General features: G+C 36.2%; 2 protein-coding genes across 2 annotated transcripts; both read right to left on the bottom strand.

Annotated features, from left to right (window-relative positions):
• Window positions 1–75: 75 nt before the first annotated feature.
• On the bottom strand, window positions 76–2,928 carry LOC125830120 (fatty acyl-CoA reductase 2, chloroplastic). Its single transcript, XM_049509325.1, has 9 exons — window positions 2,411–2,928; window positions 2,225–2,328; window positions 1,934–2,133; window positions 1,740–1,840; window positions 1,418–1,628; window positions 1,176–1,337; window positions 1,012–1,093; window positions 521–921; window positions 76–439 (listed from the first exon to the last, which is right to left on the bottom strand). The coding sequence occupies exons 1-9, from the start codon at window positions 2,739–2,741 to the stop codon at window positions 274–276; spliced, it is 1,758 nt and encodes a 585-aa protein (XP_049365282.1). The 5' UTR covers window positions 2,742–2,928; the 3' UTR covers window positions 76–273.
• A 937-nt stretch (window positions 2,929–3,865) lies between these two features.
• Window positions 3,866–21,120, bottom strand: LOC125830118 (histone-lysine N-methyltransferase ATXR4). The gene is made up of 7 exons (XM_049509324.1): window positions 20,744–21,120; window positions 20,396–20,451; window positions 17,494–17,620; window positions 6,004–6,073; window positions 5,648–5,827; window positions 4,845–4,916; window positions 3,866–4,142 (listed from the first exon to the last, which is right to left on the bottom strand). The coding sequence occupies exons 1-7, from the start codon at window positions 21,047–21,049 to the stop codon at window positions 4,024–4,026; spliced, it is 930 nt and encodes a 309-aa protein (XP_049365281.1). The 5' UTR covers window positions 21,050–21,120; the 3' UTR covers window positions 3,866–4,023.
• Between the last annotated feature and the right edge of the window lie 1,488 nt (window positions 21,121–22,608).

The following is a 22,608-nucleotide window of genomic DNA, read 5'->3' as shown; positions in this document are numbered from 1 at the left end:
TAGACAAGTAAAAATTTTGGGCTTGCACCGCACATATAAATATGAAGAATCCTATACATTTTTATGATAGACTGATCACTTTGATATGATATTATTAATATAGTATATTGAAAATGATATTACATCAGTGATTATCAGGAAGTTCTTGTTAAAGATGATCTTGTCCGGAAATCACAAGTCTTTCGGGAAGAAAAAAAGTAAAAGTAAAACCAACAGTTGTATACTTGTATTACAGTAAGATAAGATGCAGAAACATAAAGGAGCAGAGTGAGACTAAGTGCATGATCCTCTTCCTTTCATTACATGCTTCCTTAGCCCTGGAATGTGGACATTAGAGATATAATCTTTCCAATCTATGCTTTCTACATCAAATCCAAATTGCCATCTTTCTTCTTTAGACATGCATTCCATCAACCTCTGAGTATTGCTGTTGTCAAATCTGGAAAATTTTGGACCTCTTTTAACCTCATAAAAATGGTGCAAAACTTAATAGAGAGGATAATAAAGACCAAATTCTTACCTTCCTCCATAAAAAGTGTAGGGTTCATAAATATTAGCCAGGTACTTTGCTTGCTCCACTGACTTCCTGCAGATGTTCTCAAGTTTCCTGGACAACTTTCCATTTGGATCGGTCAAATCTGTTAGGCCACTTCTGTTAATGGCGTCTTGCCATAGATGGGATGATAAGTCCTCCATGGATCTGAGCAGCGACATTTTTGGAACATGAATTGGTCTTCCTTTGGAGTCAATGTAGGGTGAACGGTTGAAGTGATCAAATAGCATTCTGGCCAGGTCCTTGAAGACTAATGGATTTACAGCAGATGAAGCAACCTGGTAAACATTACTACTACCTGGTTTTCCTTCTGTACCGTGTTTTGCCATGGCTGCCAAGGTTGCATTCACAACCATGTCAGCTGGAACCTACGTACAAGAGAGACACAAATAAATACACACTACTATACCCTTCATATATGTTAATGTTCATACTGGATATTTATGTGAAGAACTTGCCACATCAAGAACTCCATTAGGGTCTACAAGAAACCCTGTGAGCTGCCCTTTACCATAGTACAAGATGATTGGATCCATCATCCTGCATATGAAAGTAACATTAGTTTTTAAGGTGAATTATTGCAAGTCTTTTTTGTGATTTGAGTTTTAAGTAGAATATTCACCTGCTCCCTTCCATCCATCCAGGAAATGGTTCCTTGTAGGTGCTCTCAATGACACTTGGTCGAATAATTACTACAGGAATATCACCCCTCATGCTATCTATCATCATCTCTCCCATTGCCTTTGTGAATACATAAGTGTCTTGCCACCCAAATTTGTTAGCTCTGATCAATTCAAATGTACTCTATGTTAAGCAAATATGTAATGAAGCAAGCAAATATTTAGTGCTATAATATATACATACCTCTGTAAACCAATCTCCTTCATTTTCTGAGCAATTGAATTATCTTCTAAACCTTGTTTAGACTCCAAAACTAACTTTATCTCATCTTCAACATTCAATGAGGTGAAGGAGTTCGGATTAACTTCAGAGAGAAGATTCTCCTTTGCTATACTATCTCCAATGCAGAATGGCTTTTCCATAATTCTACCTTGTCGCTGTCCATTAACATATGCTGTTTATAACATGAAACAATCTCTTCAATCAATAGACATATCGTTCAAGTTAAACATCTCTTGATAAATTGGTGAGGCAAGTAATTTCTTGTCTGAGAGTGAGTGCTTACCTGTGGATACTTGAAGAAAGAGTTTAAGGTTGTGACATTGTTTTGCAAAGTTCATAAGGCGGGTAGGTCCTCCAGTATTTATATCAAGTGCTATATCATACCTGCAGATTTCATCAAATATATACTTGCTTCAGGCATGAGAAAGAAAACATGGACATATATGCACACAACTCCAGATGTTAATCTGCAACAACCTTTCATCAAAAGTGGTATTGGCAGCAGAATTTACAATTATGTCAACCTCTTTCGCCATCATGTTGGCTGTGTCTTGATCGATTCCAAGATTAGCTTCACAAACATTTCCTAACACAGGTACCAACTTGCTCAACATGAAAGTCTGATAAGATTTCCCATGGACTTGTTTGAGGCAATTGAATATATCAGCATTGAGGATCTGATGGAAATTTAAAAAAACAAACTTGTTAATGGTGGATAAGTAGCCAAAAAGATAAGTGTATGAGTACATAAGATTAATGCATAAATACTTCATTCTTCAATCTCTGCATAGCAACTTCTTTGTTCTTTGCCTTGATCAAGATGAATATTTTGTTCACATCAGGTGTTGTCCTTAAGATCTTCTCAATAAGAACTGGAGGGAAGATATGATGTTATAAGAATCACGAGTTAGGAAAGAAAAACAGAGGAGATATAGTGCTGTAAAGTAAACATACCTTTTCCCAGAAAACCAGTTGCACCAGTAATGAGAAATGCCTTCCCTCTCAGAAACATGGTAATGCCTATACCATCATCATGCCTTGGCTGACCATAAGGCACCAAATCCTTCACCTTAATTTCAGTATTTGGAGTCAAAACCAAACTTCCTAAAGTTTTTTCCGAGTTAACTGATGACCTCTCTGTTACAACAGAAGAAACATTCCCATTTTTTGTACCACTAGTTTGGCAATATACCTTGTTAGGAGGACACCATCTCCAATTCTTTGTCAATTTCATAACAGTTTTTGATATAACAGATGAAGAACTTAGACTACTCACAGCCTCCATATTGATGCAAAGAGAAGAAAAAAGTTTAGAGGAAAATGAAAGGAAAGATTATAGCTATGAGGTTGGCTTGCAACCTCTACTAGCTTAGCTAATCACTTGTTTCTTGTTTTTTAATTATTTTTAAAAAAAAAAAAAAAAAAGTGAAAAACAAGTTAACTAACAAGTGAGTTTGGTTTGATGTAAGAGGAGGGAAAGATTGAGGAAAAAGAAGGTTTGGTTGAAGAATATTTAAGGGAAGAGGAGATGAAAGTTAGGAGAATGAAAAGAAAGCACTCTTTTTGCCACCTCTCTGCCCCTTTCTTCACACTTATAACCACTAAGCTAACTTGGCGGGAGTAATTAATAATCCTCATAACTATTATTCAAACTTTCTCTTTCTCTCTCTTTCAACAAAACATATCAAGAATAAAGAGTGTGACAATCCTCCCAAGGGACAAAAATCATATTTTTTGTCTTTTTAAAACTCAACTACCTCCCCCAACATTCAACAGTCGACATTTTCATCTTCTATGGATTGATATAGCTTTAGATTAGTTGACCCATCATTAAAGGGGTAAAATAGAATTTCATTTATATTCTTAATTAATTACCGACTCTCCTAATCCTAATTAATCAGATGTTATTAATTCTAGCGTGAGTGTGTTTTCTTTATGATTTTGTTGATGAGTAAGACTTTATTTTCTCCTCCTTGTTAAATTACATCGAGATTTATCAATATGTGAATAAGGGTTAAGAGCATGAAAAGTTCTCTTAAAAGATGGAAGAACAAAAAATATTTTTCCAATATTAAGTTTTAAAGTGTAATTACTTCTCTTCATTCGCGCAAATTCTTCACTCTTACAAATAGTTTGTGCAAGCGTATATTGATAAAGCTTAGAGTAAAACATTTTACCGACCTAGGTAGTCAGTCCCTAACGCAAGCACGCACGCACGCACTCCCACAATTTTTAACTTAATAGATTCAAACATACAAATTATAGAAAGTGCACTAACTGAAATTCAAAAGTAAATAATTGATTTTTGACTTTGTAGGTGATATTACACAACATTGTTATAAGTCACCAACTTCTTGACAAAGAATGCCACTAAAGTAAAGCCTGCATGGATATATAAAAGTAATTCATTATCAACTGTACCATTTATCACTTATCAAAAATAAAAATACAAGCAGTGATAGTTATTTTGTTTATCATGGTCCTAGATGGATCATTGTTAAAGATTAGACATTGTTCTTTCGGAAGCTGTAGGAAGTAGAATGCAGATAACCTTGATCTGCTAATGTCTAGTCATTAGACATACATCGAGCACATTTGCAATCGAAACCAAACCCTTCAGAAAGGATGGCGCGCCGAGCATCACAATCCATGCTTGCGTCAATGTAGCATATCCTCAACTCTTCCCCTGATATAACATGAGAGTTTAAACACACTCATCATGAGAAACTGGAAATTATATTCATGCCTATATTACCAGTAGAAGGAAATCAATCAAATTGAGAATATTGGAAAGAAATGGAGCAAATGAATAATGTTGTCAACCCCAACTAGCTTAGGATTGAAGCTTTTGTTGATATTGAAATATAGCAACATCAACCAAATCATCAGGAATTCCTATATTAGCAGAAAATTACATGTTCTCTACAACACAATTATAGGTCTAACAACTTAGGCAAAATATTAAACAAGCATTGTTTTTGTAATCGACAAATCACTGAGGCCTATAGCGCACGGCTCAAATCTTAGTGAATAATGGGTTTGTCCCTCTACCCTTCTCCATTTAAATACTAGGCTGTCTGCAGCTGATTTGGAACCTGTGACATGCGCCTAACGCACACTCACGTGTTGCACTCTAACACTTTACCAAAGCCCTTTGGCCATTAAGCATGCGTTGTTTTGAGGTCAAAATTGGCTGCTAATCAGATTATAATCACATGGAATCTCTATTCAACGACAATGAACATCCAAAAATTGAACGTATAAAAAAAGCCAAGATGATTTCACAACACAAGTAGATACAACTTTCTTAAATCTTATGGAACAAATTCTCTTACACTTATGTATACCAGTGCAAAACGAACTGATCAAATAATGGAAGGAGAGTCACCTGCTTCAATATCACGAAGAGCCTTCAATTTTGCGTTCACACTTTCTATCCACAAAATGTGTGCATTGGGATCTGCAGGTGAAATATTCGAGTTAATTAAACTGGTGTCCCATTGACACATCTATGCATTTTCAGCATTGGATCAAAAGTAACTTCTTTCTTTGTTCTTCTTTTAGGTTACTTTGTCTGCTTAAGGTTCAGTACCTCTAGGAAGTATGGATGTGCAACCACTAACAACAGTTGCAGATCAGAACTTTGAGGATCATAGCAAGAATCTATACTGGTCCAATCCATAGAAGGCCAGTTACAGAAGAAAATGATCATAGCCAATTTACGACTAGAATATTTGACTTTTTGGGACAGTTTGTCTATACTCTATATCATCCTAGTCCTAATTGCACCAGAGTATGAGAATCGACAATGGCCAATTCTTAGTGGCAGCCCTTCAGGGAATTAGATAAAATTCATATTCGCCCATTCCACAGACAACGAATAATCGTTGCCACAAGTTTATGGATCTTGGAAACTTCATTGAGTTAGACAACAATAAACGAATAATTGTTGCCATAAGTTTATGGATCTTGGAAACTTCATTGAGTTAGACAACAATATCAGAAACATATGCATAGTGTGAACATTAACCATGTAAATTTATTGTCTGTTGCCCAGGAATAAATCAACAGCATGCAGACAAAGGAAGGTTTCGTTTTGGTGTGTCTCTAAAAAAATGCATTGTGATTAATCGTCAACTTACACAGATGGATAATGCAAGTGCTGAACATCAGAAGAATGAAAACTCTTACCACAGTCATGATTATAAAATGATGGTAGCATATAAATAGCATTTCCAACTGCAGCCTCTGCTTCTACTGATGCTGCTGCTGACAAAAGGATATCTTCATATGATCCCAAGGCCAATTCAATCCGAAAAGAATTGATACGGATACGTGCCAATACATCAATATACCATTTTTTTGACAAAACTAGCAGAAGTTAAAGAGACAAAAGCATCATTTCTCTCCCAGTATTTTGTAATTGATCGAAGTTCACTATGCTTAATAATAATTAGGCTCGACCAAAGAGACCCTAACTATTTTTCTTCATAGAAACTAAAATAAAATCAATCCTATGGAGACTAGCTATGAAACTATAAGGATACATGCAATCTGCTCATCTGTGAACCCTGCATCTTCAAATGTGCTTCTCAGTAGCTGATATTCCTTCTCCATCTGCATATTTAAAAGGGTCAGAATAAGCTCCATAGATTACAGATGTCACTTGGAAGATGTAAGACACAGGAAACTATCTCACATTCACATACTAATCAGGAAGAGAATAAGGGTGGGGGGAGATGAGAAACTAGCAGAGCTTGAAAGAAGTTCTATTCCATTCCACCTTCCAGCATCAGGGAGGAAAAAGAATCAAGTGGAGGGAGAACTTTCATCTTGGACTTCCTTTTGTAAGTCATATAACATTCTTGACAGAATATTTTCAAATTCTGGTCATTAGCTGTTGTTACTCATGAAAAAATAACTTCTCGAATTACATTTAACAGAAAGTAGATTAAAATAAAGTACAGTTCAATCCGGGTTTTAAGTGCAAAGCATAAGATAGAGCTGGTTTTAATGAAGAAAGGCGCAAATAAGTCAAATTTGAATAAAAGATATCTACATATATATAACGCAAGAAAATCAACTCTAAGCTCAAACAACAATACATAGTCAAAGCATTGTTGTTAAAGGCTCACATAAAACGCGCTGAAACTCAGTGAAGTTCAAGATGTGGTCTCACCTATCTAAATTGGTTTTTTGATTTTGAGACATATCATCCTGGAATAAGATGTTTACCGTCGAAAAACTCAATATCCCAGCATGAAATGGTGAGTTTTGAAATTGACGTTGTCGTACAAAACCATAATTTCCTTCGTTGAATTGTTCAAAACCCAAATTTACAACATTAGGAGTTTGAAAGTCACTACCTCCTCCTTCTGCGTAGATACTCCAGTATAGTAAAAAACAGGGTAATACGGGAGTAGCCAATGATAAATTTGTGTTAGTCTCATATTGATTTCCCGAAAATCCCGTATTATGTTCTTCTATATGAACACCTCCCGAATTTGATATTGGTGGTGATGGATTTTCATTTGGTGGAGTATAATGTTGTTGAAAATTCAACCGCGTGTTCAAATGAGCAGTATTCATAGCATCTCTAGAATAAGATGTCATTTGTCTTGCATTGTCTCTCATTTGAAATAACCGAGTATTATCATTTTCTATCGCTTGATTCATTCTATACAATCTTTCATGTCCCATTTTTTCTTTTTATAACCGAGAAATCCGTCTGTGACCCTCCCTTTGGGACCAATCACAGCCTTCTAAACTCGGTGGATAATGGGCCCGCCCCTCTACCCTTCTCCACTTAAATACCGGGCTACGCTTTGCATGGTGTGGGGCTTGAACTTGTGACCTAAGCCACAAATCCTCCACCTTTTGCCACTTGAGCTAGGCCTTGGGGGCCTTTCATGTCCCATTACCTAAAATTCATTAAAAATATATGTAAAAAAGGTCAAACGAAGAAGTCAATGATATTTATGTATTTTTAAAAAAACTACATACCAATGCCTCAGACGATTGGTTGATATCCATGTTGGATAACATGTTTTGGATTTGCATGAATGTCGTCGATACCAATTCAAATAACCAATGTGGTTTGCTTGATGATTTATTTGTACAACATGTTGATAACGTTCATTCCATGTATTTTCAGTATCAACAAACATCTGACGAGTATGCCTATCTATTTTGTGGCGCATATCGATTTTATAATGCTCATCAGAATAATGCACATTTTGTGGTATATGTTGCACAAAACCAAATTGTTTTACTACACAATTAATCATGTGCCACTCACGATATATTCCGAAAATAAATGGCACCTTCCACACACTCTGCCCTCGTCGACACCATTCAGGCAATGCATTAAGAACTTCTTGAGAATAAGACTCCCAAATAAACTATAGAAGAAAAAATTAACATATATATCATACATTTTTTTTTTACCATTTTAAATCTTGTGATAAAACTAATTTTTTTAATTATACCTAATAAGTTTGTAGATTGTCTAAAACATCTCTATAAAAGATCATAATTTTTCGAGCCTCATTCTCATGAACCCTTCGTCGAGACCATATATGCAAGTGATTTTTGTCCCTCTGGTTGATCATTGTTGAAAGGCGATAGTATAGGTTGAAATGGTATAATACGCTCCCACACCCATACCTATAAAACAATAAATAATTTTGGGAAAATGCACAAGTACCCCCCCCCCCCAAACCTATGCCCGAAATCCCAGAGACACTTATACTATACTAAGGTCCTATTACCCCCCCAAACTTATTTTATAAATATTTTTCTACCCCTTTTCGGCCTACGTGGCACTATCAACCAGATAGCTTGAAAAAATTGTCAACACATGCTGGAACTAGAAGATAGTGCCACGTAGGCCGAAAAAGGGGGTAGAGAATTATTTATAAAATAAGTATGGAGGGGTAATAGGACCTTAGTATAGTATAAGTGCATCTCTGAGATTTTGGGCATAGGTTGGGCGGGGGGGGGGGGGGGGGGGGGTACTTATGCATTTTCCCAATAATATTTATTATTAGTATTAAAAATAGTCAATTATAATAATTACAAATATAAAGGTGACCAACCTGCAATAATGATATGAAACCATTTACAACAGAAACGTCGCATATAGAGGCGCGACATAATGAATGGTACAAGTATGAAAGTGTGGCAACTCCCCAGCTTGTGTTGCCAGTCACCCATTTCAATGAAAAAATTTGAATTAAATTTATTTCCTATTAGGAAATAATGTTCTTCCAAGCAACCAAAATAAGTATAATCCAAATTTTTGTCGTACCTCTAGTTCAGTGGAATTTGAAGTTTCTATATAATTAACTAATGACGCTGAAAATATTCTAAAACCTTGAAAGCAATCTTCCGTAGGAAACCAACCGGATAAATTATAAATTAAAGTTTTTCTAGTAAAAAAATCCATGAATTTAGTGTTTGTTAGTAGAACAGGTGTACCATCAACAACCATACTGAACATAACTTCCATATCCTGCATAGTCATTGTTGTTTCACCAGTTCTCATATGAAAGATATGAGTCTATGGACGACACCTTTCAACCAAAGCAGTAATAACGCTTGCATCGTACTGAATGTTTCCTACTTCAAGAACACCTCTAAAACCTGTGTAACCAAAATAATTTAGTATATGTGTATGAAGTGGATTATTTTGTAAGTGTTGCCATAATTCATAATCATGTCTCCGCACTGTTAAACGTGTTTCCATCACAGTTATTTCACCATTCCAAATTTTTTGAGACCGATGTTTATCTTGTAACGTTAAAACATCAAACTCAATTGGTCATTGATATGCAATTTTTTCTTGATTCATCTACACACAAGAAGAAGGTAGTGGCTTTCAAACTCCTAATGTTGTAAATTTGGGTTTTGAACAATTCAACAAAGGAAATTATGGTTTTGTACAACAACGTCAATTTCAAAACTCACCATTTCATGCTGGGAGATGGAGTTTTTTCGACGGTAAACAATATACTCTTTAAATCATTTTTAAAATATTTTATTTATATTAAATTATATGTTAATGATTTACATCGTATTCTAGGATGATATGTCTCAAAATCAAAATGATGATGAAGTTGGACCTTCACAACAATATGTATGGTGTTATAATGGACAAAATTTCAATTTTCACATTTATAAAATATTAATAAAATTCAATAATAAATATAATTTTGCAGGTCATCAACAACCCTCGAAGAACAACAAGGCCACACGTACCCACAACCTGTGGAACCGGTAGACATAAACAACAACAACAACTGCATCAAGGCAGACAATAATCTCTAGAAGTGTTGTCTTTTATATTTTCTATCATGTCCCTTATATGTTGTACTCAATATATCAAATTACATATAAAAAAAGTAGTTGTGAGAATTTTTTGCTTTAAGTTAACTCTTTTCTTAATGTGGTTTACTCAACTCTACAATTTTCTAGAAATATACTACCACAAATGTATGAAGCCTATCTTCTACAAATATACTACTACATTTTTTTCCATAAAAATAATGATAAGATTTTTATAGTTAACTAAACAATGTAGGGAAGATTATAATAAAAAAATGGAAAGAGACCATGCAACTAAAAGCCTAATTTCAAATTTCTTAATTACGTTAAATAATTTCGTTTGGAACTCTAGTTAACAATTTTTTTAAAATATAAAAAAGTTATATATAAATGGTTCATGGTTTCATTGACCGGAACCAAAAGGTCTAAAACCATTAATTTGTGAAAAGAAATTAATTAATTAGTGGATTCAAAAGTGTGTTGTTTAAGTTTGATCAATGAAGAATTGTCAAAGTCAACAATTGCTTTGTCAAAAACAGGGTTTATTGATCCACTGTATAAGAGATCGCACAAAACAATATTAAAAATAAACATTATATTGGTTCTTTATAAATATAGTAAGTCATCAACATACCTAGCAACTCAATTCACAAAACCAAAAAAAAAAAAAAAAACGCGGACACCCATGCACCTTGTAAGGTGCATGGCCTGAGCCTTACAATGCTAAAGGCTGTTGCGCCTTACAAGTCGCATGGGTATCCGCGCCTTGCGACGGATACCCTGATTTGAACGGAATTGAACGGCGTCTAAATTTGTTGCCCTTTTGGTTTGATAAATAATTTTGTTGCCCTTTTGGAATTTTTGAAAAGTTTTGTTGCTCTTTTGGCTGCATTTATTGCGTCTCAAATTAATCAATTAAATTCACTTTTCGAAAAACCAGAAAGCTTTTTTATAAGAGCAATGGTTTTTTAAACGAGTCATTTTTCTTGGGTGAAAATGTTGTCGAAAATACTTCTCTGCTAAACACTAGCATTGGTATCAGAGCCCTTTAGTTCTTAAGAGACTTGTGAGAATTTGAGTTATATTGAGTGAAACCCAAACATAATCAAACCATTCCATAAAATTAGCTTGCAGAATAATGGAAGGTGAAGGTATTATTTCATCAATTGCTCCGCCAATTTTTGATGGAGAAAACTATCAGGTTTGGGTTGTTAGGATGGAAGCCTACATGGATGCATGTGATCTCTGGGAGGCAGTAGATTCCGTAATAGTGCGAAAAGAAGGCCGGCTCCAAGTTGTTCAAGAATAGTGGCGTTGAGTTTCTCAACCCTTTGACTTAGGATTAGTCAGTTCTATTTCTAGATGGGGCGGGGAAGGGACATAACTCAGCGGTAGAGTGTCACCTTAACGTGGTGGAAGTCATCAGTTCGAGCCTGATTTGGGTTGTTAGGATGGAAGTCTACATGGATGCATATGATCTCTGGGAGGAGTAGAGGAGGATTATGAAGTTCCTCCTTTAACAGGCAATCCTACTATGGCTCAGATTAAAACTCACAAAGAGAAGAAAACCAGGAAGTCGAAGGCGAAGGCATGTCTCTAGGCTGCAGTATCTCCTACTATTTTTTCCAAAATCATGACTCTTAAATCAGCTAAGGAAATATGGGACTTTCTGAAAAAGGAATATTATGGAGATGAAAGAACTTGAGGCATGAAGGTCTTAAACCTGGTGAGGAAATTTGAAATGCAAAAAATGAAGGGAATCTGAGACAATTAAAGAGTACTGAGATAAACTTATTAGTCTGGCCAATAAACTTGGTGCCGAACTTTCTCATACAAGGATTGTGCAAAAAAATCCTTGTTACTTTACCTGAAAAGTCTGAAGCAACAATTGCTTCACTAGAAAATACAAAAGATTTGTCAAACTTTACTTTGGCGGAACTTTTAAACTCCTTGTAAGCTCAGGAACAACGAAGAATGATGAGGAACGAGGCGACTGTTGAAGGAGCTTTGCAAGCAAGGCATCAGTTCAATGCTAGAGGCAAAGGTAGGAAGCAGAAGTTCAAGAAGAGCTATGCTACATCAACAGAAGCTGCTGCAACTTAAAGCAATTCGAGCAACGACAACAAAGATGGAAAATATCCACCATGTCAACAGTGTGGGAAGAGGAATCATCCACACTTCAAATATTGGAAAAAACCTATGCAGAAAGTGTCATAAACTTGGTCATGCTAAAGATTATTTGCAAAGAAAAAGGACCACAACAATTAAATGGAGCTCAAATTGCAGACGAACAAGAAGAAGATCAATTGTTTGTGGCTACTTGTTTTGCAAGTAGAAGTTCAAGCGAAAGCTGGTTAATTGATAGCGGTGGTACAAATCATATGACTCATGATGAGGAGATTTTCAGAGAGTTAGACAGATCTGCAATCTCTAAAGTCAGAATTGGTAATGGAGATTACCTTCCAGCCAAAGGGAAAGGCATAATAGCTATTGAAAGCTACTCAGGTACAAAGTTAATCTCAGATGTACTTTCTGTTCCTGAACTTGATCAAAATTTGTTGAGCGTAGGGCAACTTTTGGAGAATGGTTTTAAGCTTACGTTTTAGGACAAGAAGTGTGTGATCTTTGATCCAAAGGGCCAACAAATCTGTCAAGTTAAAATGAGAGGAAAGAGCTTTTCCTTTGATCCAATGGAGGAAAAATTGGCTGCCTATCCGAGCCAAGAGATGACAACAACTTTATGGCACAAGAGACTCGGACATGTCCATCACAGGGCACTGTTGTACATGCTGAAGAAAGATATGGTTCGAGGACTACCACTTATGGAGGATGAACATGCAACTTGCAGCACATGTCAATTGGGAAAGCAAAGTAGAATGCCTTTTGCCAAGGCAACGTGGAGAGCATCAGTGAAGCTTCAATTAGTCCATACTGATTTGTGTGGACCACATAGGACTGCTTCTCTTAATGGAAGTAAATATTTTATAGCATTCATTGATGCTATGACACAAATGTGTTGGATTTATTTTCTCAGGTTCAAATCTGAAGTAACTGAAGTGTTCTGGAATTTCAAACCTTTGGTAGAAAATCAAAGTGGTTGCAGGATTCAAATGCTTAGATCAGTTAATGGTACTGAGTACACATCTGATCAATTTGAAAAGTTTTGTGAAAATGCAGGAATTGAGCATCAACTCACTGTTCCATATACTCCGCAGCAAAATGGTGTCAGTGAAAGGAAGAACAGATCGATAATGGAGATGTCCAGATGCTTGTTATATGAGAAGGGCCTACCAAAAAAGTTATGGGCAGAAGCAGCTAATACTGCTGTTTTTTTGCTAAACAGGTTGCCTACAAAAGCCGTGAAGGAAAAGACACCTTTTGAGGCATGGCACATGTATAAGCCGTCCTTACAAAACTTAATAATCTTTGGTTGTTTTTGTTTCTCTCATATTCCACAGGTTAAGAGGGGCAAGTTAGATAAGAAAGCTGAACCTTGAGTCTTTATTGGTTATAGTACAATCTCCAAAGCTTACAAAATTTCTCAGCCTCATACAGGAAAAATTATGGTAAGCAGAGATGTATTTTTTATGGAGAAAGAGCAATGGGACTGGGAAGAAGTTAACCAGAAGCAGATCACAAGAAATCTTCTAGATTCAGATGAGAACATTGATGATCAACCTGTGAGAGGAACAAGGTCGCTCTCTGACATATACCAGAGATGCAGTGTGGCCATTTTAGAGCCTTCTGGATTTGAAGAAGCCGTTTCAGATCCCAAGAGGAAAGCTGCAATGGAGGAGGAGCTTGCAATGATTGAGAAGAGCGAGACCTGGCAGCTTGTGGAAAAAACACAACATAGGAAGATCATTGGTGTGAAGTGGGTTTATCGCACGAAATTGAATGCTGATGGATCTGTTAACAAGCTCGAGGCAAGACTTGTTGTGAAAGGTTACTCACAAATTTTTGGAGTTGATTATTCAGAAACCTTTGCTCTAGTTGCTAGGCTTGATACTATAAGGCTGTTACTAGCTATTGCTGCTGAAAAAGGTTGGAAAATCTTTCAATTAGATGTCAATTCGAATTTTTTAAATGGTTTTCTACAGGAGCAAATTAATGTGGAGCAACCTCAAGGTTTTTCTGTAAAGGGACATGACGACAAAGTGTATCTATTGAAGAAAGCCCTTTATGGTTTAAAACAAGCTCCAAGGGCTTGGTACAGTCAAATTGATGATCACTTGCAAGGCTTAGGTTTTAAGAAAAGCCTAAGCGAATCAACTCTATTAGTTATAAAAAGAGAATCTGATATTGTGATTATATCACTTTATGTTGATGATCTTCATGTAACAGGCAACAACCTTGAAATGATAGATGAATTCAAGGTAGAGATGAAGAAAGTGTTTGAAATGACAGACTTGGGAGAAATGCCTTACTTTCTTGGAATGCAGATTTGTCAAATCCACAATGAAGTGTTCATTTGTCAAAAGAAATATGCAAGGGAGATAATGAAGAAGTTTAAATTGGAAGATTGAAAACCTATGAACACTCCAATGAATCAGAAAGAAAAGCTGATTACAGATGATGGTAGTGACAAGGTTGACGAGGCAAGTTATAGAAGTATGGTTGGATGTCTCATGTATCTCACTGCCACGAGACCCAACATTCTGCAAGCAGTAAGTGTCTTGTCTAGATTTCTGAATTGTGCAAGTGAAATGCACATGAAAGCAGCCAAAAGAGTGATAAGGTATTTCAAGGGAACTTTGGACTATGGTGTTAGGTTCGGGAAAAGTCAGAACCTCAAGTTGCAAGGGTATTCAGATAGTGATTGGGCTGGGTCAGATGATGACATGAAAAGCACTTCAGGTTATTGTTTTAGCCTTGGTTCGGGATGTTTTTCATGGTGCTCAAAGAAGCAAGGTATCGTGGCACAGTCAACTGCAGAAGCTGAATTTATAGCTGCAACAGCTCTGTTAATCAAGCTCTTTGGCTAAGGAAGATTATGTTAGATCTTGATCTGGAGCAACAAGAAAGCACGGAAGTGTTTGTGGATAATCAGGCAGCCATAGCAATTTCTCATAATCCAGTTTTTCATGGAAAAACAAACATTTTAATATCAAATTGTACTTTCTCAGGGAAGTACAAGAAGGTGGAGAGGTGGAATTGGTTTATTAAAAGTCGGAAGATCAAATTGCTGATGTATTCACTAAGCCATTTCATGTTAACAGGTTTGAATTCCTTAGAATGAAGCTTGGACTATGCAGTTCTTGAGCCAGGAGGAGTGTTGCAGTTGTCTTCTAGAACTACATGACCAAAATTGAAGCTAAACGATGACGTAGGGCAGAAGAATGTTGAGGAAGTGCGCACCAGAATAAATTGCTATTTTTTAGCTGTTTTCTGTTTCCTGGTCAGATTAAAACTTTGTTAGCTACTGTTAAGGATTAGTTCCTCAATCTCAGCAAGCAGTAACTTAGTTTTAGCAGATATTTTAGCATTACTTTACATCATCTTAGTTAAGCTGCGATTCAGCTCTTATTCTCCTCTGTTAAACACAAACAGTCTGCATAGAATTCCAGGTGTCTTCATCTTTAATCTAGAATCAACACACTCATTGGCCACAGTGTTGGATCCACTATTTGCCTCCCCTTTATGGAAGTCACCTGATTTCTATCAACTGGCATGGAGATCACTGTTTTTAATCTCTCAGTCAACACTTTAGAGATAAAAAATTTAAACTGATCCAATTAGGCTAATAGGTCTAAAATCTCTCAACTCTCTGTCTCCAGTCTTCTAAGGTATAATAGTTGTGTATGATGCATTAAACCTCTTCTCAAAATATTTCTGTGTGAAAATTCCTCAAAGTTTACATAACATCTTCTTTTACAACGTCCTAACAAGAATGAAAGAATCACATAGTGTATCCATCCGGCCCAGGTGCCTTATCTGGAGCACAATGTTTAACCCCTGCCCAAAGCATTAAAAACACTTCTTTTGCAATAAAGTCAAAATATTCTACCATTTCTCTAGATCTACTTTGAAACTTCTCTTCTCTGTGGAGAACTGGTGACATTGAAGTCTCCACAAACAACCCAAGGACCCTCCATAAGACCTCTAACAGCACTGATTCCCCCATGTTGTCCTTGTAGCACAGAGGCTGGTAATTTTTCCAGGGGGAGTTCACGTGATGTGTACAAGCAAGATTGAAGTGACCTATTCTGATGAATGGGTCACCAGGAAAGGAGTTCAGCAAACCTATAAAGTAGGAGCTGGAAAAAACTTGGGAACTGTGCCTGGGAGCATTTTCCAACAGCTTTTTCTTTGCTAGTAATAATTTACTTTGGACTACTCTGAGCCAAAGGAATTGAAAAACTACAAAGTTAAATATTACTGCCTCCGTCCCTGACATACTTCCATTTTTAGCTTGTCCCAAAAAAGAATGACACCCTTCCTTTCTTTTTATAATTGTGGTGTCCAGGCCATCTTGTGCGCACCTCAACTAATTCGATGGGGTTACCTACTATCTCCCACCAGCACAGGTACCGAATAATTTTGTCCACTAAGACTTGGACATATAGGAAGAAATCACCTATGTTTTGCCTCCACTGAAATACCCTTCTCTTTTCAGAAACCATCTAATCTTAGTATCTTCATTTTACCCTTCATGACATGACTTATTTGGAAACCACTCGATATAAAATTTCATCTTTTGTAGGAAGAGAGAAAATGAAAAAACATGCAGAACTTTCACAAACACTCGTTCAAAAGGAAAATTTTGATCTTTGCATACATTTGACTTACACGTCGAAAGTCTTCTTTAATTTCTTAAAGTTTGTGTCTAGTCAAACACTTTCACATAAAATGGGAAGGAAGAAATACTATTTAGTGCTGCTTTGTTCAAGATAAAGCGCATGTACGATAAAGTGCACACCTACTGCATTAGTGCCTGCATTGAAGCGTTGTCTTAGTGAAGTGAAGTGCACAACTTATGTCGCATCAAGTTTTAGCAGGCAAAGAATATAATAACCGAGGTACAGGGCATCTGAAACATGATAATAATACCACTGATGAAGACAATTGCTCCTAACAATACCTGACTGGTTCAGCAACCCTATAGAATGCACTAATGCCTCCCCCCAACACTGGTTTTAACCAAGGTTTATCACCATCAGCATTTAGTAAATTGTGATTTGCAAAAAAATTCTTTAACCAATAAGAAAAGAAAATCTTGCAAATATTTTTCCAATCATAATTTATTGAATATTTGCAAGCTAACCAACCCTAGGAAGCAAAAAGTAAGTAGTTGTACTCTAAAGTATTTTTTGTCTGCACTGTTTGTCTCCCATTATTTTATCTTCTACAACAATCAAATCAAAGGGAATTGAAAATAGGATATTGAAAACACAGTTGGTTTGGAAACTAGGCTTCTTCACAGTATAAAGGTCAAGAAGTTGTACAAAAATGAAGTTATTTTTTAACTTTTTTTTTTATTAAGATGCTTCACAATCAGACGATGGAGTCCTATGAAAGAAATGGTCACCTCTAGTACCCAAAGATACTTTATCTGTGTTTACATGCTGATACTCACCTGTTATTTGACACAGTACAAAATCTCAAGGATCAGAAACAGCTAGCAAAGGAAGTTAATAGTTTGAAGTTTTAATAAAAACATCACCAACATGAACTCCAACTGCTAAGAAAAAGGCTCAACCTGAAGTACTCACCAGTAAAATCATTTCGGAAGATAATGTTGCTGGCTGAAGTATGTCAAGAGTTTCTGGAGTGGCCGCTCCAGATATAATCGTGCAAGCCAATCTCTTGACCAGAAGCGGATACTTTAGGCCTTGAGTTCTTCAGAGCAAGAAAAAGCAAAATGAGAATATGTAACTCACAAAGATAAGTGAAATAAATACTCCTTGATCTATGTGTCATTAGATCAGATATATATTTTCTAAAGCAACTCCAATAGTTATGCACAGCTTAATCGCTAATAGTACCATGAAACACAGGATGATTTTCCCCTAAACTCATATTGTAAAGAAATGTATATTGGGCCTAACTCAACCCAAAAGCTAGCTCACGAGGGAGGATTGCCCAAAACCATATAAGGAGATCATGTACACTTTTTTCCCACCAATGTGAGACTCCAACACTCCTGCATGCCCCGGACTGGACATCTGGATCATGGACAATATAAGACGGGGAGGAGCCCAACATCGGAAGCATACAATGGGATGCGTCTGGCTATGATACCATGTAAAAAAATGGATCTTGGGCCTAGGTCAAGGGGTGATGGTTGTCCAAGTCATATTAAAGAAACCACGCATCTCTTAAAGGGACGATGTAGGACTCTTCACACACACCCTAACGCCCAAGGTGGACATCTGGTGCGTGGGTAATTTAATATGGGGGTTCAACATCGGAAATGAGAATTGGGATGCCTTCTGCACTGATACCAAGTAAAGAAATGGATCTTAGGCCTAACTCAATCTTAAAAGCTAGCTCATGAGGGAAGAATTGTCCGAGACTATATAAGGTGACCATGTACCCTTCCCACAAACTATCTGGACCTCCAACACATATCCTATCCTCATATACAAAACCATGATCTATGGTTTGTCGGCAGAAGAATAAGATGGAATGAAAGTTGAATATCATATGTTCATATTTCCTTCTATTACATGTGGAAAGAGTATCTGTTGAGTTTGAGAAGATAGCATCAAGGCAATTGTTCCAAAACAAATAATGTTGCACTGCCCTATTAAAAAATGATTTTTTTATGACAAGGGAAACCCGCAGCCACTACCCTTTGGGTGCACAATTCAGCACTGCAAAAGCTGAAAAGAGTGAATAAATAAATTTACATTATCTTTATTATTTTGCCACAGACATGAGATTGAGTATTAGACATCAATATGGTTTAGGTTTTATAGTACAAAATGGGCAATGACTTCAAATGGGGAAAATAGGAGAATAAAATTGTGACACCCTCATATTTTCTTCTAAGATCCTTTTTCTCTATTTTTTAATATATCATCAATCTTCCAACTATAGAAGTAAGTTCCACATTTCTGCTTATTAGTTTCCAACAAAAATTAAGCTCGAGCTTATTTGGTAACAGAAACTAAACAACAAAACATAATAAAGAATCTACTTATGCAGACAACCTTTATACTCGAATTTTTCTGCTAGTCAGAAAAGCAGAATGATTGGAATACCCAAATCAGACCTGTCAAAAGAAATTCACATTCTAGCCTATAGGAAACCTGAGAACTTAACATGCTCCATGTGTGGACCACTTATAAGCTAGAGGATGGCGAAGTTTATTCATTCAAGCAATAAGTATATCTTTCTCAAAAACGCCCTTAAAAAGTATATCTTTCTCAAAAGGTTAATCTTGAACCCTCAGGGGTTGACCTGCTGGCAATTGACTTGAGCCTTGGGGTTTGCTCCCTTTCAAGGTCTCAAGTTCGAAACCCACTGGGTGCAAACAATTTCTGAGGGCCATCGGACTGGGTAAAACCTGAATTAACCGTGGTGCACTTGCGGGAAACTCCTTGCCGAGGGCCTGTGCACCCCCGGGATTAGTCGGGGCTCAAAGAGACTCGGACACCCGGTGCAAATCAAAAAAAGGTTACTCTTGAAGTTTTTTTTTTTTTTTTGAAACTGGTAACATGTGTGTGTGTGTCTATATATATATATATATATATATCTGCACCATAACAGTGCTATCTATTACAAACCCAACCATGCTTAGGAGTACTGCTTCACAAGGAACCTATCATATCAACTAGTGATTCAGTCTCCTCTACATAGTTTTCTTTACACCAAAAATGAAACAAAAGAATACAATTCATCTTGACTTTCTACACAGAAATGCTTTTGCCTTCAAAAATTCGGTAGTTCCTCTCATTCCAAATTGTCCACCATATACAAACAAGGACAAGTTTCCACCTCTCCTTTTGTCTCACTACACCATCATTATAGTTCCAGCACTTCAATAAATCACAACTTGTTGCTGGCATAGAACATCCTAGTCCTACCATGTTCAAACAAAGTTGCCACAATTGTCCCGTTATAGGACAGTGTAGAAACAGATGGCTATTGTTTTCTCTGGGTGCACCGCACATACGACATCTAGAGCATAGATGAAATCCCCCTTCTTCTTAAGTTTTGGAGTTATTCCGAAAATGTAAGTATTCAAAAAAGCAAACAATTCTAAAAATGTAAATGTAAGTTAACTCACATCATTTATCCCCTAACAAATGGTACATGGGACCATTCCCATAGTATCCCGAAGTTTAACTCAGACAAAATTTATCAAAATTTTTAAAATATATTTGTTTAACTTAATGAAATCGAATATTTGTGTTGATAGATGTATAAATGCTTCAATTATTTTCTTTGTTGGCACATATTAACATAGCAAAAGATGCCCTTTATTATCTTATTCAGACTTGAAATTAGTGTTCTTAACCTATACAAAACTGTATTTCTCATGTATAAAGGTGGTATGCATCGAAGTGAACCATGTAATAAAGACCATATACAATATAGGCACGAACGCATTGTATCAAACAAGTAATATTTGATGGAAGATAGAGGGAAAGTAGAAACTGTTCATACCGGCAGTATTCATGAAAGTGTGACCAATCAGCTTGCTTCTCCGTGTCGTAAAAAATCTAAAACAGTAAGATGGCATGAGTTAGAAGTGAGATATACTAATACAGCAAGCTTGTTATAAGGTCCAATAATGATGGTAAGCACGAAATTTCAGTCTTTTAATAAAATTTCGAATGATCTAACAGGAACCCTATTGGCATTTCACATAATATGTTCAAAATCACACAGAATTCACAATAATTTGTCCAGTTTGAAACAGGTTTTATTTCTTATCCTTGCCAGAACTACATATCAGAAAAAGAAAAAAAAAAAAAAAAAAAGGGGGGGGGGGGGGGGGGTTCATATATATACCTTGGATTGTTGTCTACATTCGTCACTACAAAAGGGAACATTTGATGCTACATTTTTGAGGCAGAAATAACAGACGCTATCAATTGAAGAAAGAGAAGGGTGAGAGAGGATGGGTTTGTCAGTGTGGATGAGTTCGCCAGCACCGATTCTCCGAGTGGCAAACACACCTCGACCGGCTGACTCTGTAAACCCAACTTCGATGGGAGGCGCCGATGTGAGCCCTCTTGGTTTTGACTCGTTGGTGTACCCATTACTCCGAGAGTATATGGAGAGTAAAGCTTTTCTCCGACGGAGAAGTGATGACATTTCCGTTTACCTGCTTTCTCATATTTTCCTTTTCCATTACTCCCAAGTTATTAATAGACACTACTACAAAATCAAACCCCAAAACTTTCACTTTCCTCGGGAAATAAGTAATTAATGGTTTTATTGACGTGGGATTCGACCCCAACCTAATGGGTTCTATATTTGACGATTATTGAGTCGTACTTCTTTATTGGAGGTGTAATTTTGACGTATTAAATTTGATGTTATTGTCGAAAAAATGTTTGTCAATTAAGTCAAGTGTGTATTATTCCACTTTTAATCTTATTTCTTAATTTTACTTTTTGTTTGTTGTTTTTGTTCCCAAAGGGTACAAGTTAAAGTATGTTAAATACACACAGTAAGGGTGAACGGTTAATTCTTTACTACCCAAAGCTTGAGAAATTTATTTGAAAGAAAATGAATGATCAAGAGCGCAAAGCACAACGACTGAGACAAATTGTTGAGGCTCGAGCTAGGGGTAATAGTAATAATGGTAACAACAATAATGTTGGAAATGAACTTGGTGACGATGAAGATGGTTGGGTTGCAGTGAATCGTCGTCCAGTTCCGAGAGCTAAAGGGAAACATAGACAGGTTGACCCCATTGATTTTGATCTCGATGAGGATGAAGCTGATATGGATGAAGTTGGAGCCACTGGGCTATTGTTCTCCCACCCTTAGCACAAGGAGTAAAATTTACCACTATAGGCGGGGCGGATTCTTGCCTTTGTAAAATAAGGCTTATGCCTTAGCCCCAAATTTCGGGGTCCCAAATTTTTATCAAAAATAAATTATGTGTTATATTATTTATGATAAAAAGTATATTTTTTAAAAATATATTATTTTACTCAACTTAACATATGTTGTCCTTTGTTAAAAATAAGAATTAATAGTGAAGAGTGTTGAACAAAGAGAATTACAAATTCTTTTTTTATTTCGTTTTGAAGCATTACAACAAACATATAGAAATGGGGTAAATCAAGTTATCATATTCTTGAATCAGATTCTATGGTTCTAACTCTTATCTTTGTTTAATATTTGTCAACTTTACTTATAGAATTATATTAATAATTCATATAATAATTACCTCATTGAAAGAATGTTTTTCAATATTGAGTTGATAAAATCTTACCTAAAATCAATAACTGAAAAAACAGCATTAAATACTAATAATTTTCATCTAAATAGTGTAAGATAAATAAATTTTGAATAAATACGTATACGAAGTTTGTTTATATTTTAGGCCTCAAATTGAAATTTCATTTTAGGCCTCCAATTACGTTGAGCCGCCCCCGATTATAGGTATCATGATTCAACTGCTGAACTTGAAATGATTATTTAGAAGAGTAGTTGGCGATGATCCAAATCTTCACATAATGAACTTCATTAGTATTTGTATGTTTTCTGAGATCCATGGAGTCAGTCAAACGGTTATTCGTTTGAGATTGTTCATGTTGTCTCTATCTGAAGAGGCAATAATATAAGTGAATGAGTTGTCACACAACTCAATCACCATCTGAAAAGAGTTGAAAGAGGGTTTTTGTAATACCGGGGAAACT

This window comes from Solanum verrucosum, unplaced genomic scaffold (assembly GCF_900185275.1).
Source record: "Solanum verrucosum unplaced genomic scaffold, falcon-dt-bn FXZP01000151.1, whole genome shotgun sequence".
Classification (NCBI taxonomy): domain Eukaryota; kingdom Viridiplantae; phylum Streptophyta; class Magnoliopsida; order Solanales; family Solanaceae; genus Solanum; species Solanum verrucosum.
The sequence above is the reverse complement of the archived record's forward strand: the minus strand, read 5'-3'. Positions and strand labels throughout refer to the sequence as shown.

Excerpts from the sequence above, each read along its gene's own strand:
- LOC125830120 (XM_049509325.1), bottom strand. The coding sequence starts at position 2,741 with ATGGAGGCTGTGAGTAGTCTAAGTTCTTCATCTGTTATATCAAAAACT. Across the intron at positions 2,329-2,410 it reads AACTGGTTTTCTGGGAAAAG|TTCTTATTGAGAAGATCTTA; the intron begins GTATGTTTACTT and ends TCTTCCCTCCAG. Across the intron at positions 1,338-1,417 it reads AAGGAGATTGGTTTACAGAG|AGCTAACAAATTTGGGTGGC; the intron begins GTATGTATATAT and ends TGAATTGATCAG.
- LOC125830118 (XM_049509324.1), bottom strand. The coding sequence starts at position 21,049 with ATGTCATCACTTCTCCGTCGGAGAAAAGCTTTACTCTCCATATACTCT. Across the intron at positions 20,452-20,743 it reads AATGTAGACAACAATCCAAG|ATTTTTTACGACACGGAGAA; the intron begins GTATATATATGA and ends TTACTGTTTTAG. Across the intron at positions 5,828-6,003 it reads CACAGATGAGCAGATTGCAT|TTTTGTCAAAAAAATGGTAT; the intron begins GTATCCTTATAG and ends AACTTCTGCTAG.